The sequence below is a fragment of the Phyllostomus hastatus genome, unplaced genomic scaffold (genome assembly GCF_019186645.2).
Source record: "Phyllostomus hastatus isolate PE091 unplaced genomic scaffold, TTU_PhHast_1.1 phas_contig_5, whole genome shotgun sequence".
NCBI lineage: Eukaryota > Metazoa > Chordata > Mammalia > Chiroptera > Phyllostomidae > Phyllostomus > Phyllostomus hastatus.
Window position 1 is genome coordinate 3,983,161 of NW_025333897.1, and position 19,999 is coordinate 4,003,159.

Genomic DNA, 19,999 nt, shown 5'->3' on the forward strand with positions numbered 1-19,999 from the left:
TAAGGACAGTGGATTTTCCTAAGAACTTGTACAAAAGAGAGGCTATCTTTTCCTTTCCAGTCCTGTAGTTTTTCTTCCCTCTGGCAGCTGAGGTGGCAACCAGGAGCCCAGGGGCCTGCACAGTGCCTCCTGACAGGTATTCAGCCTCTCTGGGTAGATGTCACCAATGTATCTGAGGCACCGAGGCCAAAGTGGGAGAGTGTGCACCCACCACCGGCTCTCTGCTCTGAGGCTGCCTCATGTGCACTGATGAGAGTTTTGACAAAAGTAAATTAGAGGTTTTTTACACTATCAAAGTAACATCACAGAAAGATTAGAACGATTTAAAAAAAAAAAGAAGAAAAGCATTTCTACCTGTCCCCCCGCCCCCAGCCTTTTTCTGGTGATGGGACTGCTACCAGAGAAGCCCTGATATTTTGCATTTTGTTCTGTTATTTTCATTGGCATTGTGGCACGTTTCCCTCGTGCTTTCACATATTGTGTGTGCCCACCCCTTACTGCTGCACCTTAATTCATCCAGGGCCTGTTCTCTAACTTACCATTTCTCTGTTGACGTAAAGTGGGTTGGCCCGGGGACCCGGTACAGGGGCAGAGGACACACGGAGATTGCCCTGGGAGAGGGAGCTAGGAAGACGCAAAGCAAGGTCGTGAGGATGGGGTCACAGGTTTCACACGCATGGTGTCGTTCCTTTTGCGCTCAGAACTGGAAGCCCATTTTTCTGGGGGTAACTATTCTGCGATGAGAGAAGGCAGGAAGATTGCCCGGCCTGTGGGGGCGGGGGAGGGGCGTGTCGGATCCAAGGACTGGGCTCGGGGGCGTGGCGCGAGGTGCCACCGTTTGCAGCCAGGCCCGGGTGATGTCCACTGGCAGATGAGGCTCCAAGATGGCCTCCCAGCCACCGTGTGCCCCCAGCTCCCCCCAAAACCAGGGTGAAGGTGGGAAGACAGCGCCCCAGGAATGCAGCGTGCAGCCAGCCTTGGTCAGAGCCACTGATGACGTATACCACCCGGGTAAGCTGCCTTGGGCGGCTCTGGTCACGGCCTTCGGCCTCTTCAGGCGGCAGAAGTTGGAGATACAGCAGGAACAGATGGTAGCCCCCTTCAACCCCTTGGCCATGGAACAAGAACTGTCCAAGAAGCTCTCAGTACCCGAAAAGAAGTTCTGGGGGGACCATGAGCCCCTCTCCAAGGTCAGAACTGCCTTGTGGGAGGGGCCAGTGGCTTGTTCCCCACAGGTGGGGAGGGTGAGAGCCAGCAAGAGCAACCTTGACAAACCCACCTGGCTTCTCTAGGAGCTTCTGTGAAGCCCTGGGGCCAACCCCCTGCCTGAGGCACACCTAGCGGGCAAAGGCTCAGAAGTGGCTGCTGGGGAGGGGAAGGAGGGAAGGGGTGCTTCCCACTGTCACCTATGGGGAATCAGGGCTGCCCTGGTGGGGGGAGGGGGATGGTAAGGACAGTGTTTCAAAGCGGTTCCCCTGACCTACCCCAGACCCTGAGGTCTCTGCCTGAGCCTCTTAAATGTCATTATGGTGACACTCCCAAGAGCATACCCCAGGGTCGGGGCTGAGGTGCTGCTGCTGCTGCTTCTTTTTTTAAATAAGATTTTATTTACTTATTTTTAGAGAGGGGAAGGCAGGGAGAAAGAGAGGTTAACATCAGTGAGTTGGCTCTTGTATGTACCCCAACCAGGAAGGAACCCGCAAACCAGGCGTGTGCCCTGGACCAAGAATCAGCCAAACTGGTGACCTTTCTCTTTCCCAGATGTTGCCCAACCATCTGAGCCACACTGGTCAGGGAAGGGCTGAGTTTCTTAAATGTCCTCATGGTGAGACTCCCCAAGTACTGTACATACCCCGGGGTGGTGGGGCATGAAAGAGCCCTCCCTTTCTGTTAAGCAGAGCACCAGGAGCAACAGGTAACTCAGAGTAGCAATAATAAATTAGAAACAAAAACCTAGCAGCACTACTGTGTATTCTCAGGGATATTTGAGAGACATTGCCTTGGTAAAACAAAGACTGGCAGCTGGAAAGAGGAAATGATTTGTGAATAGAGAAAATCTTGGGGATGAAAAAGGATTTCCAAACCAAAATCCTCCATGAAGGCTTTAATATTGGAGGGAAGAACTGAAACAGAAAATCAGAAAACCAGCCCATGGTATTCTCTGAGAACTCAGAGGAAAAATATATAAAGGAACAATAATGAGAAAAAAGATGAGGGGCATGCAGGAGAGATCCAGAAGAGCCAAATTATGGATGGAGGTGTAGAAGAGGGAAAGGGAGAGGGAGGAGGAAAGAAACACAGAAGGAAACAAAAAAAATCTTCCCAGACTGAAGAAAGACTGGAGTGCTCTCATGGAAAGAGATGGTCAAGTCCAATGAAAGAGTGGAAAGAGATACAAGCTATACCTGGTGAATGTCTGCATCCACTGCACAGACAGGGGCAGGGCTGTGCCGCACACGGATGGAAAAGCGTGGGTGGACTGGGATCTGCCCGGCTTCCCCCAGTGCTACTCGAGAGTCTGCGTGGAGAAGTCTGTCTGAAGAGAAGGCCGAACATGGACAGGTGATTTGTAGTGCTTCGAGTTGTGCCATTTATTCTGATTTTTAAAGTAAAATTAAAGGAGAGCACAGGGATTATATTTTATTTATGTTTTTAACAGAACATCTCCAAGATTCAAATTCAATAGATGCAAAAGGTTTTTTTTACACAATTACAAGTCTCCTTAGCACCCTTGCCCTCCAACTACCCCATTTCCCTTTAGAGAGGCCACAAATATTTCTAGTTTCTTCTGTATCCTTACAGAGACTTTTTAGAAACTAAAAACATTTAAATTATTTATTTGTCATTTTATTGTATATTTCCATTACCATTTATCCTCCCTTACAGTGATGTTTTGTGCATTTACCAGCACATACATGTATACCCCCCATTTTTGCAACTTAAATTTTTTTAAATTAGTATATTTTAGAGGTCTTTCCACATCACTGAAGAAATAGCTTCCTTGTTCTTTTTTTTACAGATAGTATCTCATTGGCTAGCCATCTCCTGATTGATTTAACCAGTCTCTTCTGGATGCACATTCAGGTGGCTTTTGAATTTTTTGGCCATTTGATTGACAGAAGTCGAGAAGTTCTAGAAAACTGAGGGGGAAGTTTGTGATCTAAGAAGTCTCTGCCTGGGCAAACTGCTGATTTCCAATAAAGGCAATAGAAAGACATTTCTTCAGAGCTGCCAAGATTAGAAAGGACGCCTCTCTCTAAGGAAGAAGTTACTCAAGGGAACAACACTCTGGCACACAGCAAAAAATCAGAATTTAAAAACTCAAGTAAGAGCCCTGGCTGGTGTGGCTCAGTGGACTGAGTACCAACCAGCCTGTGAACCAAAGGGTCACTGGTTCGAGTCCCAGTCAGGGCACATGCCTGGGTTTCTGGTCAGGTGCCCAGTATGGGGTGGAAGAGGCAACCGATGGATGTTTCTCTCCCTTCTCTTCTCTCTAAAAATAAATAAAAATCTTTTAAAAAAATGAGTCAAGTAAGAGAAAGAAAGCCATTAAAAGTAAACAGGGAGCAATGACTGAAAACAGTAACTCAGGAGTTCTATGTGATTGTGTAGCCCAATCAACAAATCTCTCGTGTCCCAACTAAAAAACAGTAATTGACTCCCCCCGCCCCCGCCCCCCCCCCCCGCCCTCCTCCTCTTCCAGGCCATTTCGAATCTGGCTAATCCTCCTGTTGTCTTTCTTTCTGACTTGCTGACTTCCAGGGAGGTCCTCTGATGTCCTCGACGCCCCCCTCCCTGCCCATGCATCTAAAGCGGCCCGTTCCATAGCCCCTTCTTCGTAGCTCTGGGACCTGGCAGCACAGCCTGTTCCGCCCCGGCCGCCTGCACCCACAAGCCCACCGGCACCCACACAGCCACCGGCGCCCGTCCCTCCGCTCCTTCCTGGGGTCTTTGCTTCCCAGTTCCGCTGTAGCCACAGCACTTGGATCAAGACCCAGGCAGCCGAAGTGCTCACGACATACCTGCTGAGGAAATGCCGAGCAAATGAAGGAACACTACATGTATAAAAGAACTAACATTTTGGGGGGAGGGGGGTTAAATAGCAGAAATTTATTTCCTCACAGTTCTAGAGGCTGCAAGTCCTGGATCAGGGTGTCCGCAGGCCCCGCCCCCCCGCTCCTCGGCTGGCAGATTGCCACCTTCTCCGAGTCCTCGCGCGCGGTCTTTTTCTCCGTGCAAGCACATCCTGGGTCCTCCCTGGTTTTGTTTTTACAAAAATTGGACAGTCGTTGTTAGTGACTGTGAAAATATATCCATATATTTGGAACTTCTCTCCGCAGCTCCTAGGGCCTCTCCCTAATGGACCCCGAAAGTACGATGTGCAGAAAAACAGTCTGAAAGGAGGTCTCCAGAGAGGCCCCAGTGGGGTTAGAGGGATTTTCCTCTCTTGCGGCTCCGTTTCCCAGAATAAAGTTTTGTGATGAGAGCAGTCACAAAGACCAGAGAGTTTTGCCCAGAGGCGAGGCAGCTGCAGAGCGGACAGCTGCGCCAAGCCGCTGGGCTCACCTGGGGCTGCTCGCTGAAGCGCCCCACCACGTCCGCCCTGCTCTGCGGCACACACCGTATCCCTAGGGGCGCTGCCCCACCCCCACCCTAGTGTGCCGACCTCCCATGGGAGCGGAACCCCCCCCTCCCGAAACGCCCTTCTGTGTCCCACGTTCCCTCATTTCCTTTCATACTCAACAACCCCAGACACTCCCCACACTCCGCCCGCCCGGGAGTAAGACGCCCTGGGGGAGGAATGCGGGAGTGGAACTTTTCAGGCTTGCCCTTTCTACTCTTTTTAAAAACACTGCTTTATTGACATATCATTCACCTGATCATACAATTCATCTATTTAAAGTGTACAGTTCAATCCTTTTTAGTATATTCACAGAGTTGTACAGCCAGGACCAAAATCATTTTAGAACATTTCCTCATCCCCCAAAGAAACCCCACACCCATTAAGCACTTCTCCATTTCCTCTCGAGCCATCCTCCAGCTCCAGGCGACTGCTGGCTGACTTCCATCAGCGGCCTCTCTGGACCTTTCGTGGAAATAGGGTCTAACCACACGCAGTCTTCTGTGACTGGCTTCTTTTCCTTAGCATAGTGTTTTTAAGGTGCATCGTGTTAGAGATGTATCGCTCCTTCATTCCTTTAAAAAGTACACATGTATACATATATATTTAGATTATTTATCCATTTATTTACTTTTAGAGAGAGGGAAGGGAGGAAGAAAGAAAGAGAGAGAAACATCCGTGATCGGTTGCCCCTTGCCAGCGCCCCAACCGGTCCTGACCCAGGCATATGCCCGGTCCTGACCCAGGCATATGCCCGACTGGGAATCTGCCTGGCGACGTTTTGCTTTGTGGGATGAAGCTCAACCCACGAGCCACACTGGTCAGGGCTACATATGTATTTTTCAAATAGACTTTATTATTTACAGTACTTTTAGGTCAACAGCAAAATTGAGCAGGAGATACAGAGATTGTCTAGAGCCGCTCCCGTGCATGGCTTTCCCATTATCAACATCCCCCACTGAGGGAACTATCTGGAACACCTGACGAGCCTGCAATGCCACCCAAAGTCTGTAGCTTACATTACAGTGCACTCTTGGTGGTGCACATTCTGTGGGTTTGGACAAAAGTATAAAGACATGTATTGGGTTAGCCAAAAAGTCCATTTAGTTTTTTCTGTAATATATAAAAAAACATTTTTCATTTTCACCAAGAACTTCACTGATTTGGATATTTTGAGTATGTCAGCTACTTCCTGCATAGTATAACATTGATTGTTCTCAATTAATGTCTCGATTTGATCACTGTCAACTTCAACTTGTCTTCCTGACTGTGGAGCATCGTCCAGTGAGAAATCTCGAGCACTAAACTTCGCAAACCTCTTTTCACGGGTTGGATCAGTCACAGCACCTTCTCCATACACTGCACAAATCTTTTTGTGTGTGTGTGTGTTTCAGTTGCATTTTTACCTTTCTTGAAGTAATAAAGCATGATATGCCAAAAATCTTGCATATTTTCTTCCATCTTCAAGATTAAAATGGCTACACAAAAATTCACCAATTTTTAAAAGTATTTTGAAATGCATACTGATATGACAGCTATCACAATACAATCTAACAAAATTGTTTTGAATGAAGTTGAAGACAACTAAGCACTGCTAGAGCTATCTTACAGAAAAAAAAACAACAAATGAATATTTTGTCCCATTGTTAACATATCATGGAGAATAGACTAAAATTTCCCTGTGTTCCCCCTGGACATCCCTCCAACTTTCCCAGCCTCTGGTGACCACTGATCGTTTTACTGTCTGCATAGTTTTTCCTTTTCCAGAAGGTCATATATTTTGGGGGTTTGTTTTGTTTGAGATTTTAATTATTTATTTTTAGAGAGAGGGAGAGGGAGGGAGAAAGATGGAGATTAACATCAATGTGCGAGAAATACACCAATGGGTTGCCTCTTGCACCCCCAACAGGGGACCTGGCCTGCAACCCAAGCATGTGCCCTGACTGGGAATTGAACGAGCAACCTTTTGGTTCACAGGCTGGCACTCAGTCCACTGAGCCACACCAGCCAGGACCCGAATGTCATACATTTGAACACATACAGTATGTGGTCTTTTCAGACTGGTTTCTTTCACTTAGTAGTATGCATTTAAGTTTCCTGCATGTCTTTTCATGGCTTAATCATTCATTTCTTTATAGTACTATAGTACTAAAGTACTTTAGTACTATAGTACTAAACAATATTCTGTTGTCTGGATGCACCATAGTTTATTTATCCATTCACCTACTGAAGGACATCTTTAGGTTCTTCAAGATTCTTTTGAAGTTTTGCCAGTTATGAATAAAGCTGTTATAAACACTCATGTGCAGTTCTTGTGTGGACATAAAATTCAAACTTCTTTGGATAAATACCAAGGCATGTGATTATTGAATTGTATGTTAAGAATATGTTTATATACTTCTGGCCAAGATGGAGGCATAGGTAGACACACCATGCCTCCTTGCACAACCAAAATAAGGACAACGATAATTTAAAAACAAAAAACAACCAGTACTGACAGAAAATTGAACTATATGGAAGTTCAACAACCAAGGAGTTAAAGAGGACACATTCATCCAGACTGGCAGGAGGGGCAGAAAGGGGCAGAAAGGGGCAGCCGGGCAGAGAGGTCTTGCAGCAAAGTGGCAGTTGGTGGACCCAGTGAGGCAGTGGATTATGGAGTGGGGCACAGCATGCAAGGCTGCTGGCAGACCCAGTGGTCCCACATTCGTGAGCAGATAAGGCAAAACTGGGGAGTGGGACAGACCACACAACACAGGGTACCAGCATGGGGAAATAAAGCCTCAAACTTTGAAAACACCTGTGGGGGTTGAGGTGCTGGGAGAAACTCCCAGCCTCACAGGAGAGGTCGTTGGAGAGACTCACAGGGTCCTAGAACATACACAAACCCACCTACATGGGAATCAGCACCAGAAGGGCCCAGTTTGCTTGGGGGAAGCAGGGGAAGTGACTGAAATCTGGCAGAGAGCAGAGCAAGTGCCATTGTTCCCTCTCTCCCCCTGCCCCACATACAGTGTCACAACACAGTGACTGGGTTGCCCAGCCTAAGTGAACACCTAAGGTTCTGCCCCTCACTACATAACAGGCAAATCAAGACTAAAAAGATGGCCCAAATGAAAGAACAGATCAAAGCTCTAGAAAAAATACAACTAAGAAACAAAGAGATAGCCAACCTATAAGATACACAGTTCAAAACACTGGTGATCAGGATGCTCACAGAATTGGTTGAATTTGGTTGCAAATTAGATGACCAAATGAAGGCTACACTAAGTGAAATGAAGTAAAATGTACAGGGAACCAACAGGAAAAGGAAGGAAACTAGGACTCAAATCAATGGAGTGGACCAGAAAGAAGAAAGAAACATCCAATCAAAAGAATGAAGAAACAAGAATTCAAAAAAAAAAATGAGGAGAGGCTTAGGGACCTCCAGGAAATCTTTAAACAGTCAAACATCCGAATCATAGGGGTGCCAGAAGGAGAAGAGGAAAACGAAGAAACTGAAAACTTATTTGAACAAATAATGAAAGAGAACTTCCCCAATATGGCAAAAGAAATAGACTTTTAGGAAGTCCAGGAAGCTCACAGAGTCCCAAAGAAGTTGGACTCAAGGAAGCACACACTAAGGCACATCATAATTACATTAGCCAAAATTAAAGAGAAGGAGAGAACCTTAAAAGCAGCAAGAGAAAAAGAGAGCTACCTGCAGAGGAGTTCCCATTAGACTGTCAGCTGGTTTCTCAAAAGAAATCTTACAGGCAAGAAGGGGCTGGAAAGAAGTATTCCAAGTCATGAAAGGCAAGGACCTACATTCAATATTACTCTATCCAGCAAAGCTTTCATTTAGAATGGAAGGGCAGATAAAGTGATTCTCAGATAAGGTCAAGTTAAAGGACTTCATCATCACCAAGCCCTTATTTTATGAAATGTTAGAGGGACTTATCTGAGAAAAAGAAAATAAAAAATATGTATAGGAAAATGACAGCAAACTCACAATTATTACCAACCACACCTAAAACAAAAACAAACTAAGCAAACAACTAGAACAGGAACAGAAACACAGAAATAGAGATCACATGGAGGGTTAGCAACAGTGGAGTGGGAGGGGGATAGAGGGGGAAAAGTTACAGAGAATAAGTAGCATAGATGGTAGGTAGAAAATAGACAGGGGGAGGGTAAGAATAGTATGGGAAATGGAGGAACTAAAGAACTTATTAGTATGACACATGGACATGAACTAAAGGGGGAGAATGTGGGTGGGAGGGGGTATGCAGGTTGGAGGGGAGTGAAGGGGGGAAATGGGACAACTGTAATAGCACAATCAATAAAATATATTTAAAAAAGAGAAAAAAAGAATATGTTTATAACCATGACTGAGCTTCTGGTCAAGATGGCAACATAGGCAGACATGACTCGCCTCTCCACACAACTCCATCAAAATTACAACCAAAATATAGAACAACCATCACTCAGGAACACCAGAAATCAAGTTGAATGGAAGTCTGACAACTACAAAATTGAATTGATTGGAAGTGTGACAACTGTGGAATTGAAGAAACCATATCCATCCAGATTAGTAAGAGGGGCATGGATGTGGAACAGTCTGGCTCCACACCCACGTGGATCAAAATTCGGGTGGGCTATATCAGGAGTGAGGAGTCCCAGCCCCATACCAGGCCCCCTAGTCCAGGGTTTCAGTGCCAGGAAGATAAATCCCCACAACTTCTGGCTGTGAAAACCAGTGGGGATTGAGTCAGTGCAGGAGGCTTCTGGAGTCCTAAGCAGTTTCTCTTGGGGAACACACACACAGACTCACCCACTCAGACTTGAACCCTCTGAGCTCCAGCACCAGGGTGGCAGCTTGAAGGGCACCAGTGGTACACAGGGAGACACTGAAGTGTCTGACATCAGAGCTAACAGAGGCTATTGTTTCTCTACTGAGCCCTCCCCACACAAAGCCAGTAGGCTGATGCCATATCTGAGACTCCATCAACCTGGCTAACACTGAGTGACCCACCCTGGACAACCACAGAGGCTCTACCCCCCGCCCCCAACTTCTGGGCCCACCCAAGCTGTTTTTCCATAGGAATGGCTGGACTTGGCCCCTAAAATCCTATCAAACAAGCAACAGCTGGTGTCAGTGATCCCTAGCAGCAGCCAGATTAGAGTCACAGCTTGGCTTCACGAGGGAATCTTCAAGCCTAGCACAAGTAGCAACCATCTTACATTGCTTTACAGCTCAGGCAGGGGGTCCTGGGAAAAACGCAGATGGGGGCTGACCTTGGCCTGCACCACCAGGGAAACCCCAGAGCCAATGCACTCAATGGACACCACCCCACCCCTGCATAGGTGATCCTCCACGGAGGGTGGAGGTTGGTGATCAGTGGTCATAGCCAGTCCTTGCAGCTGACTGGCCTAGGTAAATCTTTCCCATTGATCTGTCAACAGCAACCAAGTGTCCACTACAATAGGAGGGTGTATTCAGCCCATACAAAGGGCACACCTCAAGTACCCAACTTGGTTGATGGGGGGAGACTGTGTCACTGGATCCTACAGGACATCTACTACACTAGGCCACACTACCAAGACATGGAGTCAAAGGAACTCTACCGAATATATAGAAACAAACATAGGAAGTCTGCCAACCAACTGAGTCATCCTGCCAAGGCTCCCCCCACCCCACCCCCAGTCTTATACATTTTATTTCCTTTTCTTGTCTTATTGCATGAGCTAGAACTTCTGATACAATGTTGAAAAGGAGTGGAAAGAAAGAACACCTTGCCTTGTACCTGATCTTAGTGGGAAAGCTTTGAATTTCTTACCATTAAGTATTATGTTAGCTGAAGGGGTTCTTTTCTTTTGTGTTTTTTCCCATTACTATTTATGCCCCTTATACCCTCCTTCCCCTATAATTACCACATGGTTGTCCATGTTCATGAGTCCTTTTTCCTTTTTTGCTTAATGAAGGGTTTTTTTTATAGCTATTTATTTGTCAAGTTGAGAAGTTCCCCTCTATTCCTAATTTCCTGACCAATTTTTATAATGAATGAGTGTTGGATTTTGTCAAATGCTTTTTTTTTTTGCACCTATTGCTATTATCACACGGTTTTCTTTTTTAACCTGTTGATGTGACAGATTACATTAATTTATTTTTAAATATTGAACCAGTCTGGCACACCTGAGAAAATCCCACTTGGTCATGATGTATAATTCTTTCTATACATTTTCACATTCTGTTTCCTAATATTTGATGAAGAATTTTGCATTTGTGTTCATGAGACATTCTGGTCTGTAGTTTTCTTTTTTTTTTTTTTTTTTGTAATGTCATTGTCTGGTTTTGGTATTTGGGTGATGCTAGATAGCCTCACAGAATGAATTAGACAGTATTCCCTCTGCTTCTATCCTCTGAAAAAGATTATAGGAAATCTGGTATAATTTCGTCCTTATATATTTGGTAGAATTTAGCTGTGAACCTGTCTGGTCCTGGTACTTTCTATTTTGAAAGATTATTAATTAGTGATTCAATTCATTTTTTAAAACATTTTTTCTCTTTTTTAAATATATTTTATTGATTATGCTATTACAGTTGTCCCATTTCCCCCCTTCACTCCCCTCCAACCTGTATACTCTCTTCCACCCACATTACCCTCTTTTACTTTATGTCCATGTGTCATACTTATAAGTTCTTTAGCTTCTCCATTTCCCATACTATTCTTACCCTCCCCCTATCTATTTTCAACCTACAATCTATGCTACTTATTCTCTGTACCTTTCCCCCCTTTCTCCTCCTCCCACTCCCCTGTTGCTAACCCTCCATGTGATCTCCATTTCTGTGGTTCTGCTCCTGTTCTAGTTGTTTGCTTAGTTTGCTTTTGCTTTTGCTTTAGGTATGGTTGTTAATAATTGTGAGTTTGCTGTCATTTTACTATACATGTTTTTTTTATCTTCTTTTCTTAGATAAGTTCCTTTAACATTTCATAAAATAAGGGTTTGGTGATGATGAACTCCTTTAACTTGACCTTATCTGAGAATCACTTTATCTGCCCCTCCATTCTAAATGAAAGCTTTGCTGGATAGAGCCATCTGGGATATAGGTCCTTGTCTTTCATGACTTGGAATACTTCTTTCTAGCCCCTTCTTGCCTGTAAGGTCTCTTTTGAGAAATCAGCTGACAGTCTGATGGGAACTCCTTTGTAGATTACTGTCTCCTTATCTCTTGCTGCTTCTAGGATTCTCTCCTTCATTTTTACCTTGGCTAATGTAATTATGATGTGCCTTGGTGTGTTTCTTCTTGGGTCCAACTTCTTTGGGACTCTGTGAGCTTCCTGGACTTCCTGGAAGTCTATTTCCTTTGCCAGAATAGGGAAATTCTCCTTTAGTATTTGTTCAAATATGTTTTCAATCTGTTGCTCTTCCTCTTCCCCTTCTGGTACCTATAATTTGGATGTTGGACTGTTTAAAGATGTCCTGGAGGTTCCTAAGCTTCTCCTCATTTTTTTTGAATTCTTATTTCTCCATTCTTTCCTGTTTGGTTGTTTCTTTCTTCCTTCTGGCCCACTCTATTGTTTTGAGTCCCAATTTCCTTCCCATCACTATTGGTTCCCTGTGCATTTTCCTTCATTTCTTTTATAGTAACCTGCATTTGTTCATCTAATTTGTGACCAAAATCACTCAATTCTGTGAGCATCCTGATCACCAGTGTTTTGAACTGTACATCTGATAGGTTGGCTATCTCTCAGTCTCTTAAAAGGATGAGTTCTGGGGCTTTGATTTGTTCTGTTTGAGCCATTTCTCTCTCTCTCTCTCTCTCTCTTTGGTCTGTTCGCTCCTGTTATGGTGAGGGGTGGAGCTTTAGGTGTTCACCAGGGCTGGGCACCCCAGTCACTAGATTGTGACATTGTATGTGGGGGCGGGGTCAAGAGGGAACAATGGCAGTTGCTCTGTTCTCTGTGGGACCTCAGTCCCTTCTCTGGGATCCTGGGTTATGGCACTCTGCCCTACTCCACAGTCGCAACCTCACTGGGTCTGCCAGATGCCACTTGCGTACTCAGGGTCCACCCACTGCAATCTTGCGTGCCCCAGATGCCTTATGCACCCAACTCTCCCTGCTCTCCGCACCACGACCCACGCCTGGCTACTCGTCTCCGCCCCTCCTACAGGTCTGGATGAATGGGTCTATTTCAAGTTCTTGGCTGTCTGACTTCCATTCAGATAAATTTTCTGTCAGTTCTGGATGTTATTCTGCCTCTAAATTGTTGTTGTCCCAATCTTAGTTGTGAGTGGAGGTACAGTGCGTCCACCTATGCCTCCATCTTGGCCAGAAATCCCAATTTCTTTAATAGATAAAAAGTTTATTCAAATGATTTATTTCTTCTTGTGTGAGTTTTGGCAAGTTGTAGCTTTCAATGAATTAGTCTATTTCATTTTTAAATTTGAATTTAGTAAATTGCATATTAGGCTATCAAATTTGTGGGAATAGAGTTGTTTATAGTATTCCTTGATTATCTTTTTAATGTTTATCAGATTCATAGTGATGTCTCTTTTATTTATTTCTAAAAGAGAGAGTAATTTCTGTCCTCTCTCTTTTTCTCTTAGTTATCCTGGCTAGAGGCTTATCAATTTTGTTGATCTTTTAAAAGACCAGCTTTTGGGTTCATTGATTTCCTGTTTTCAATTTTATTGATTTATGTTCTAAACCTTATTACTTTTCTTCTTCTTACTTATATATATTCTTTTTTTGAAGATTTTATTCATTTTTTATTTTTAGAGAGGGAAGGGAGGGAGAAAGAGAGAGAGAGAGAAACATCATTGTGTGGTTGCTGGGGGTCATGGCCTGCAACCCAGGCATGTACCCTGACTGGGAATTGAACCTGCGACGCTTTGGTTCACAGCCTGAGCTCAATCCACTAAGCTATGCCGGCCAGGGCTATATATATATATATATATATATATATATATATATTTTTTTTTTAATATACTCTTCTTTTTTCTATTTCTCTAAGGTGGAAATTTAGATATTAATGTTAGATCTTTTTTCCTATTTAATACATGTATTCAGTGATATAAATTTCCCTCTAAGCACTCTTTACTGCACTGCACAAATTTTGATAAGTTGTGTTATTTTCATTTAGTTTAAAATATTTAAAAATTTTTCCTGAGATTTCTTTTTTGAACCATGTGCTATTTACAGATGTATTTAATCTCTATGTATTTTGGCATTCCAACCATCTTTCTATAATTCCATTGTGTTCTGAGAATAGACAGTATATGATTTATGTTCTTTTAAATTTGTTAAGGTGTGTTTTATGGCCTAGAATATGGTCTACCTTGAAAAGACTATGTATTCTGCTATTGATGGATGAAGTACTTTACAAATATCCATTATATCCAATTGATTGATGGTGTTGTTGAGTTCCACTACATCTTTAGTATGTCCTGCAGGGTCTGTTTATTTCTCATGGAGGGGCACTGGAGTCTCTGACGATGAGAGTAGCCTCATCTACTTCTCTTTGCAACTTTCTTAGTTTTTGCCTCATGCAGTTCAGTGCTCTGGTGTTAGGCACGTACCCATTAAGAATTATTATATGTTCTTGGAGAATTGACTCCTTTGTCATTATGTAATAGCCCTTCTCATCCCTGATAGCTTTTCTTGCTGTGAAGTCTGCTTTGCCTAAGACTAATATAACACCTCTTGCTTTCATTTTCTCATCCTCACCTGAGGACATGCTTTTTGATTTTAGAGTGAGGGGAAAGGAGGGAGATATAGAAAGAAGGAGAGAAACATTGACACAAGAAACATTGACCACCTCTCTCTCATATGTGCCCTGACCAGAACCGAACCCACAACCTAGAAATGTGCCCTGATGGGGAATCAAACCCATGATATTTTGGTTTATGGGCAACACTCCAACCAACTGATCTGCACTGGCCAGGGCTACTCTTGCTTTCTTTTGATTAGTGTTAGTATGATACATTATTCTCCACCCATTTACTTTTAATCTATATGTGTGTTTGTATGTAAAGTGGGTTTCTTGTAGATGACATATTGGTTAGCTTTTGTTTTTTAATCCATTCTAACAATCTCTATCTTTTTAATTTGTGGATTTAAATTATTCAAAGTGATTTTTTATATAGTTGTATTAATATCTACCATATTTGTTACTGTTTTCTATTTATTGCCCTTGTTTTTTGCTCTTATATTTGCTTCCACTTTTAGTCTGTCTTTCATGGTTTTAATACAACATTCTATGTGATTCCATTTTCTCTCCTTTGTTAGCATAGCAGGTATAGTGGGTATTTTTTTTTTTTTTACTTTTTTATAGTGGTTGCCCATGAGTTTGCAATATATTTACAGTTAATCCAAATCCACTTTCAAATAACACTATGCCACTTCCTGGGTAACACTGATATGGACTCCAGCTTGTGGGGTCCACCACATTGTGGATGAGACACGAGACATTCACATGGACTACCGAGTCCTGTGGAGGAAAAGGGACAGCATGGCTTTTCTCTCAGGGGGAGCAAAAGCCATGGCCCTCATTGTGACTGGCCTTTATTGTGTTTCTCAGCACATTACATGGTGGTCCTCATTTACTATGCAGAGGTTCACTTTAGGTGCTTACCTTTTACAGAAAACAAAGGAGCTGATGCCGCTAATCGCGTCACAAAAGAGGGATATTTGCAAATGAAAAGGCAAAAGTGGTTGAACTGGTTACACTCATCCTTGGAAGGTTTAGCATGGATTTTAGGATGTTACTTTGTGGTAAACGTTTGCTGCCTCAATTCAGGGTGAGGGAGTTTTAGCAAAAGCAAGTCTCAAAGTGGCCTAGGTACATTGCAGGCCTGATTCCCCATGGGAGAACCTATCTGTGGGCTTTGGTCCTGTTCATCTCCAAGTGGGAGATGGGCCCATGCCATGCAGAATGGTCTCTTACATCATGAGTACTTTATTGTCAAATTTGAAGAGCTCTTTATATAGTCTGCATACAAGTTCCTTATCTGATGTATGATTTGCAAACATTTTTTTCCATTCTGTGAATTTTTTCACTTTCTTGATGTTGCATTTGGAAGCACAAAAATTTTTAATTTTGGTAATACACAGTTTGTCACGGTTGTTGCTACTGCTGTTTGTGCTTTTAGTGTCATATCTAAGAGACCAATGCCTGATCCAAGTTCATGAAGATTTAGACCTGTGCTTTCTTCTAAGAGTCTTGTGGTTTTACTCTCATGGTTAGGTCTTTATTTTGAGTTAATTTTGTGTATGGTGTGAGGTAGGAGTCCAACGTTATTCTTTTGTATGTGGATATCCACTTTTCCTAGCACTGTTTGTTGAAAAGATTATTCTCTTTCCATCATTAATGATCTAGGCACCCTTGTCAAAAATCAACTGTCCAAAAATATGAGGGCCTATTTTTGGATTCTCAGTTCTATTCCATTGATCTTTATGTCTATGCCAGTCCTACACTGTCTTGATTATTGTAACTTTTTATGCAGTAAGTTTTGAAATTGGGACTTGTGAGTCCTCTAGCTTTGCTTTCTTTAAAGATTGTTTAAGGGAATTTTGATGGAATAGTGTTGACTGGAATCTGTAGATCATTTTGGAGATTATTTTCTTTTTTAAAAAATTAAAAAATCCTCACCAGAGGATATATTTATTTTTTATTTTATTTTTTAAACATCTTATTTATTTTTAGAGAGAGGAGGGGGGAGGAACAGAGTAGGAGAGGAAGAGAAATATTGATATGTGGGAGAAACATCAATCAGTTGCCTTTTGCATGTGCCCCAATCAGGGACTAGTCCAGCCACTCAGGCATGTGCTCTGACCACAATCAAACCCGTGACCTTTTGCTTTATAGTACAATGCTCAACAAACTGAGCCACACTGGCCAGGGCTTGGAGATTATTTTAATCTTAATGATAGTAAATCTGATAATCCATGACCATAGGATGGTTTCCCATTTATTTAGTTTTTTTAAAATTTTTTGTACAATGTTTTGCACTTTTCAGAATATAAGTTTTATATTTTTAAAAAAATTTATTCCTATTTTGATGCTTTTATACATAATTTTTTCCTTAATTTTGTCTGGATTGTCCATTGCAAATATATAGAAATACAATTGATTCTTTAAAATATTGATCTTGACATGTATAAAGGACACAGCAACAACACCAAGAGGAATGGGATTAAGGGTGGGAAGTGGGAATGGCTGGGGTGGTGAGGAGGGGTGGGGGGAACGTGGAGACAACTGTACTTGAACAACAATAAAACATTTGAAAAAAATAAAATATCTGAAATATTTCTTTTAAAAAAGTAAAAAGAAATCCATACTGATGAGTTCTTCGAGTTGTCAGACATTACACAGCTGAGCCTTTTAAGTGATTTATTTTCTGGGTATAATGCCAATATTTGCATTTTGACTAATTTTTATAGCTATTTTTCTGGACTGTTCTGACCCAGGATCCAGCATCTAGCATACTGGTATAAAAGGAATAAACTTGAACCTTGCAAAAAAATTTTGATCTTGTATTGTGCACCCTCCTGCTGGATTTGTTTGGTTTATCTTTTTTTCAGATCCCATTTCAAATTCTGAGTGGACACCGTCACATTGTGAGTTCTTGTCTCTTCTGTGTGGATGACACAAAGCTCCTCAGTGGCTCCTATGACTGCACGGTGAAGCTGTGGGTAGGTGGCCTCATGTTAGGTGGAACCAAAGCATCCTATAAGCTTATATCACCTCTTATGGAGAGTCCCCAGCACTGATTTCTAGGCTCTCAAGGATTACAAAGAATTGGAGAGGCCTTTCTGAGCAAAGTGCAAGAAGGAGAAGCAAAGTGAGGGCTCACATTAGTGTCAAGCCACTGGAGAGAGATGAAGTTAGTGTAGCTGCTGTTAGACTGTTGATATGGAAACAGTGGGAGCAGGGGGTGAAGGCCACTGGACTGAGAGCTCCTCACCTTTTCTCGGAGGATCCCAGTAGTGCCTAGGGCCCAGCTGGAGTGCCTGGGCCATGCCATTCCTTTGGGTCTCCTTCTCACTTGGAACCTTGAGTTCTATCCACAGACATGATATGACTAGGCCTGGCTGGTCACAGAAGATAGAAAAGTGGCCAGGCCTGGGACCTGTTGATGAGGGCAGGTTGGTAGAGGCAGGCCTGAGGTCAGTGTCCCAAAGTGCAGGAAGCAGGGTCACAGGGAACAAGGTTGCAGAGAGGTGGTCCCCAAGGACTTTTCTGAAGCCTTCTGGGCATAGCCGACAGACCCTGTTAGGCCTGTTGGGGACCGTTGCTGATCAGTCAGGAGCAGGGCTGGTGGATGACAATGTTCCTCAGGGGCTAGGCCACAGACGACCGTGTGGCTGCCACTGGCTCAAGACAATCAATTTTGAGTTTTGTTTTGTCCTCTGGCTTCAGGGGCAGGAGAGGGACAGGGTGGAATGAGTCAAGGCTGGTTCCTGGGTTCCCGTTCAGGTAACCAGGTGGAGGATAGCTTCTCACCCTCCAGCTGACCTTGGAGGAACATTCTCTGTGTCATTGGTGGGTGCCATGGCCAGGCAGACCAGGCAGGAGGGTTTGGGAACTGTCTAAGGGGTTCAAACCTCGCATTTGGGACCCACTAGCTGTGTGACCCTGGGTGATGCCCTGTCACCCTTTTGAACTGGAAAGGAGTCACAGGACCACGTGGTTCTCATACTTTGCCTTTGCAGACAAGCTCAGGGCAGATGTGGAGCTCAGTTCCCAACTTCAGTCAGCGCCTCAGTGACCTCTCGCTCTCTGTCCCTCTCCCCTGTTGATTTGAGGATGCTGTGGATGGATCTGTTGTTCGGGATTTTGAGCACGGGCCCAAAGCTCCTGTTTTAGAGTGCAGTGTCACGGCTGACAGCAGAAGGTGACCTTTCCTTCCCTTGCACTGGTCAGGAAAAGTGGGAGTGAAGAGGCAGGCCAGCGTACAGCACACCGGGGACAGTTGAGTAAAAATAATATGGGGATTTCACTGTCATGGAAATTTATCTTATGTAGGGGAAAAAGATTGCCATGGAAACATGCACTATAACAAGGCAAAGGTACGTTTGTTATTTTACGAAATCTACAATAAAACATTTCAGAGTGAAATGGGCTGCCTATTAAAGTATGTTTCTGTTAAGTGATTGATCTTTGTGAGATGTACATACCACTTTAGCAGAAGATGGTCAGCTATAGAACAGAAGAGATGATACCTTTAAGGCCTTGAACATGAAAGAGCAAATTTGGATGGCTGGGGGATTAAGGAAGAGAATGGTGCTGGAGTGATGGTTCTGCATTAGGTTCTCTCTGTTTTCAGCAAGAGTCCACTGCTCTTAGTGGGGTGGGGAGTCATGTGGCATCTTTACAGAAATTCCTCTATTATTTTCAATCTTGGTCCTAAATTATCAAAATGTTCTATGAGGAAACCATATGCATAACTGTCTCTGTCGTAAAGACCCTATGCTCATCATTTTATTTCCAGAATTGTCGCAGCCGCCTATGATAAGACAGTGAGGACTTGGGACCTTGAGACAGGCAAGCTGCTGGTAAGTTTGCCCTGCCCTGGTGGAGACATCGCAGCACAGGGTCTTGACTGGGCCTCAGGGAGCCTTGGGCTGGGTGTGGGGTGGGGAGAGAAGCCAGTCTTCCAGGAAAAAAGAATTTTCTCCAGGACCCAAGATGGTAGAGGGTATTTGGGAAGGAAAGCTTCCTGGAGCAGGCAAAAGGGGGCTCTGCATGAAGGATGAATACCCGGAAGGGTGTGGGTGGGGTGGGGTAAGGGGTCATGGCATTTCAGGCTGAGGGAAAGAATGCCATTTTATGGCATTTCATGGCACCTCCCCTGTGAGGTGTCTGGATTTGATGAGGCCACAGGAAAAGGCCACCTGGCCGGAGCATAAGGGTTTGGGGCCCTTCCCAATCTGCTCTCCATGTTGGAGGGATCACCACTCACCCTTCCAAACCACTCTGAGACCCCTCTGTCTGCTGCCCGGTGCCCAGGCAGCCCCTGCCCCCGGCAGGCGTCTCTTCAGGGTCTCCAGTCCCGACCCGTCCCCCCGCAGTTCCTCTTCACCTCACCTCTCCCCTCCTCCTCTTTTTTCTCCTTAAAAAAAGCAATCTTTCTCTTGGTGCAAAGATCAATTTATAGTCATTGTAAATTTTTTTTAGAAAGACAAGCCTATATTATAAATATAAAATCTTAAAACTCCCAGAGATTTTGCTGTCTCTTTTCCTTATACATGTTTACATACGAACACAGACAAGTATGTTCTGTTAACAACATAGTATCATTTAATCACACATCAGCATTATTTTTTTTAATGTGTGTAGATTCCAGGGAACAGACAGGTCTGCCGTATTTCAGTTTTCCTGCTATAGGACA

The 19,999-nt window shown here is 43.7% G+C and overlaps 1 protein-coding gene across 1 annotated transcript in view; it reads left to right on the forward strand.

The window, feature by feature from the left end:
• The first annotated feature begins 884 nt into the window (after positions 1 to 884).
• Positions 885 to 19,999, forward strand: part of WDR88 (WD repeat domain 88) — a 41,580-nt gene continuing 22,465 nt past the window's right edge. Inside the window, exons 1-4 of the mRNA XM_045846647.1 lie at positions 885 to 1,190; positions 17,190 to 17,300; positions 18,414 to 18,502; positions 19,100 to 19,163. Of these exons, the coding sequence (XP_045702603.1) occupies positions 885 to 1,190; positions 17,190 to 17,300; positions 18,414 to 18,502; positions 19,100 to 19,163 (570 nt within the window). The remainder of the gene's footprint in view (positions 1,191 to 17,189; positions 17,301 to 18,413; positions 18,503 to 19,099; positions 19,164 to 19,999) is intronic.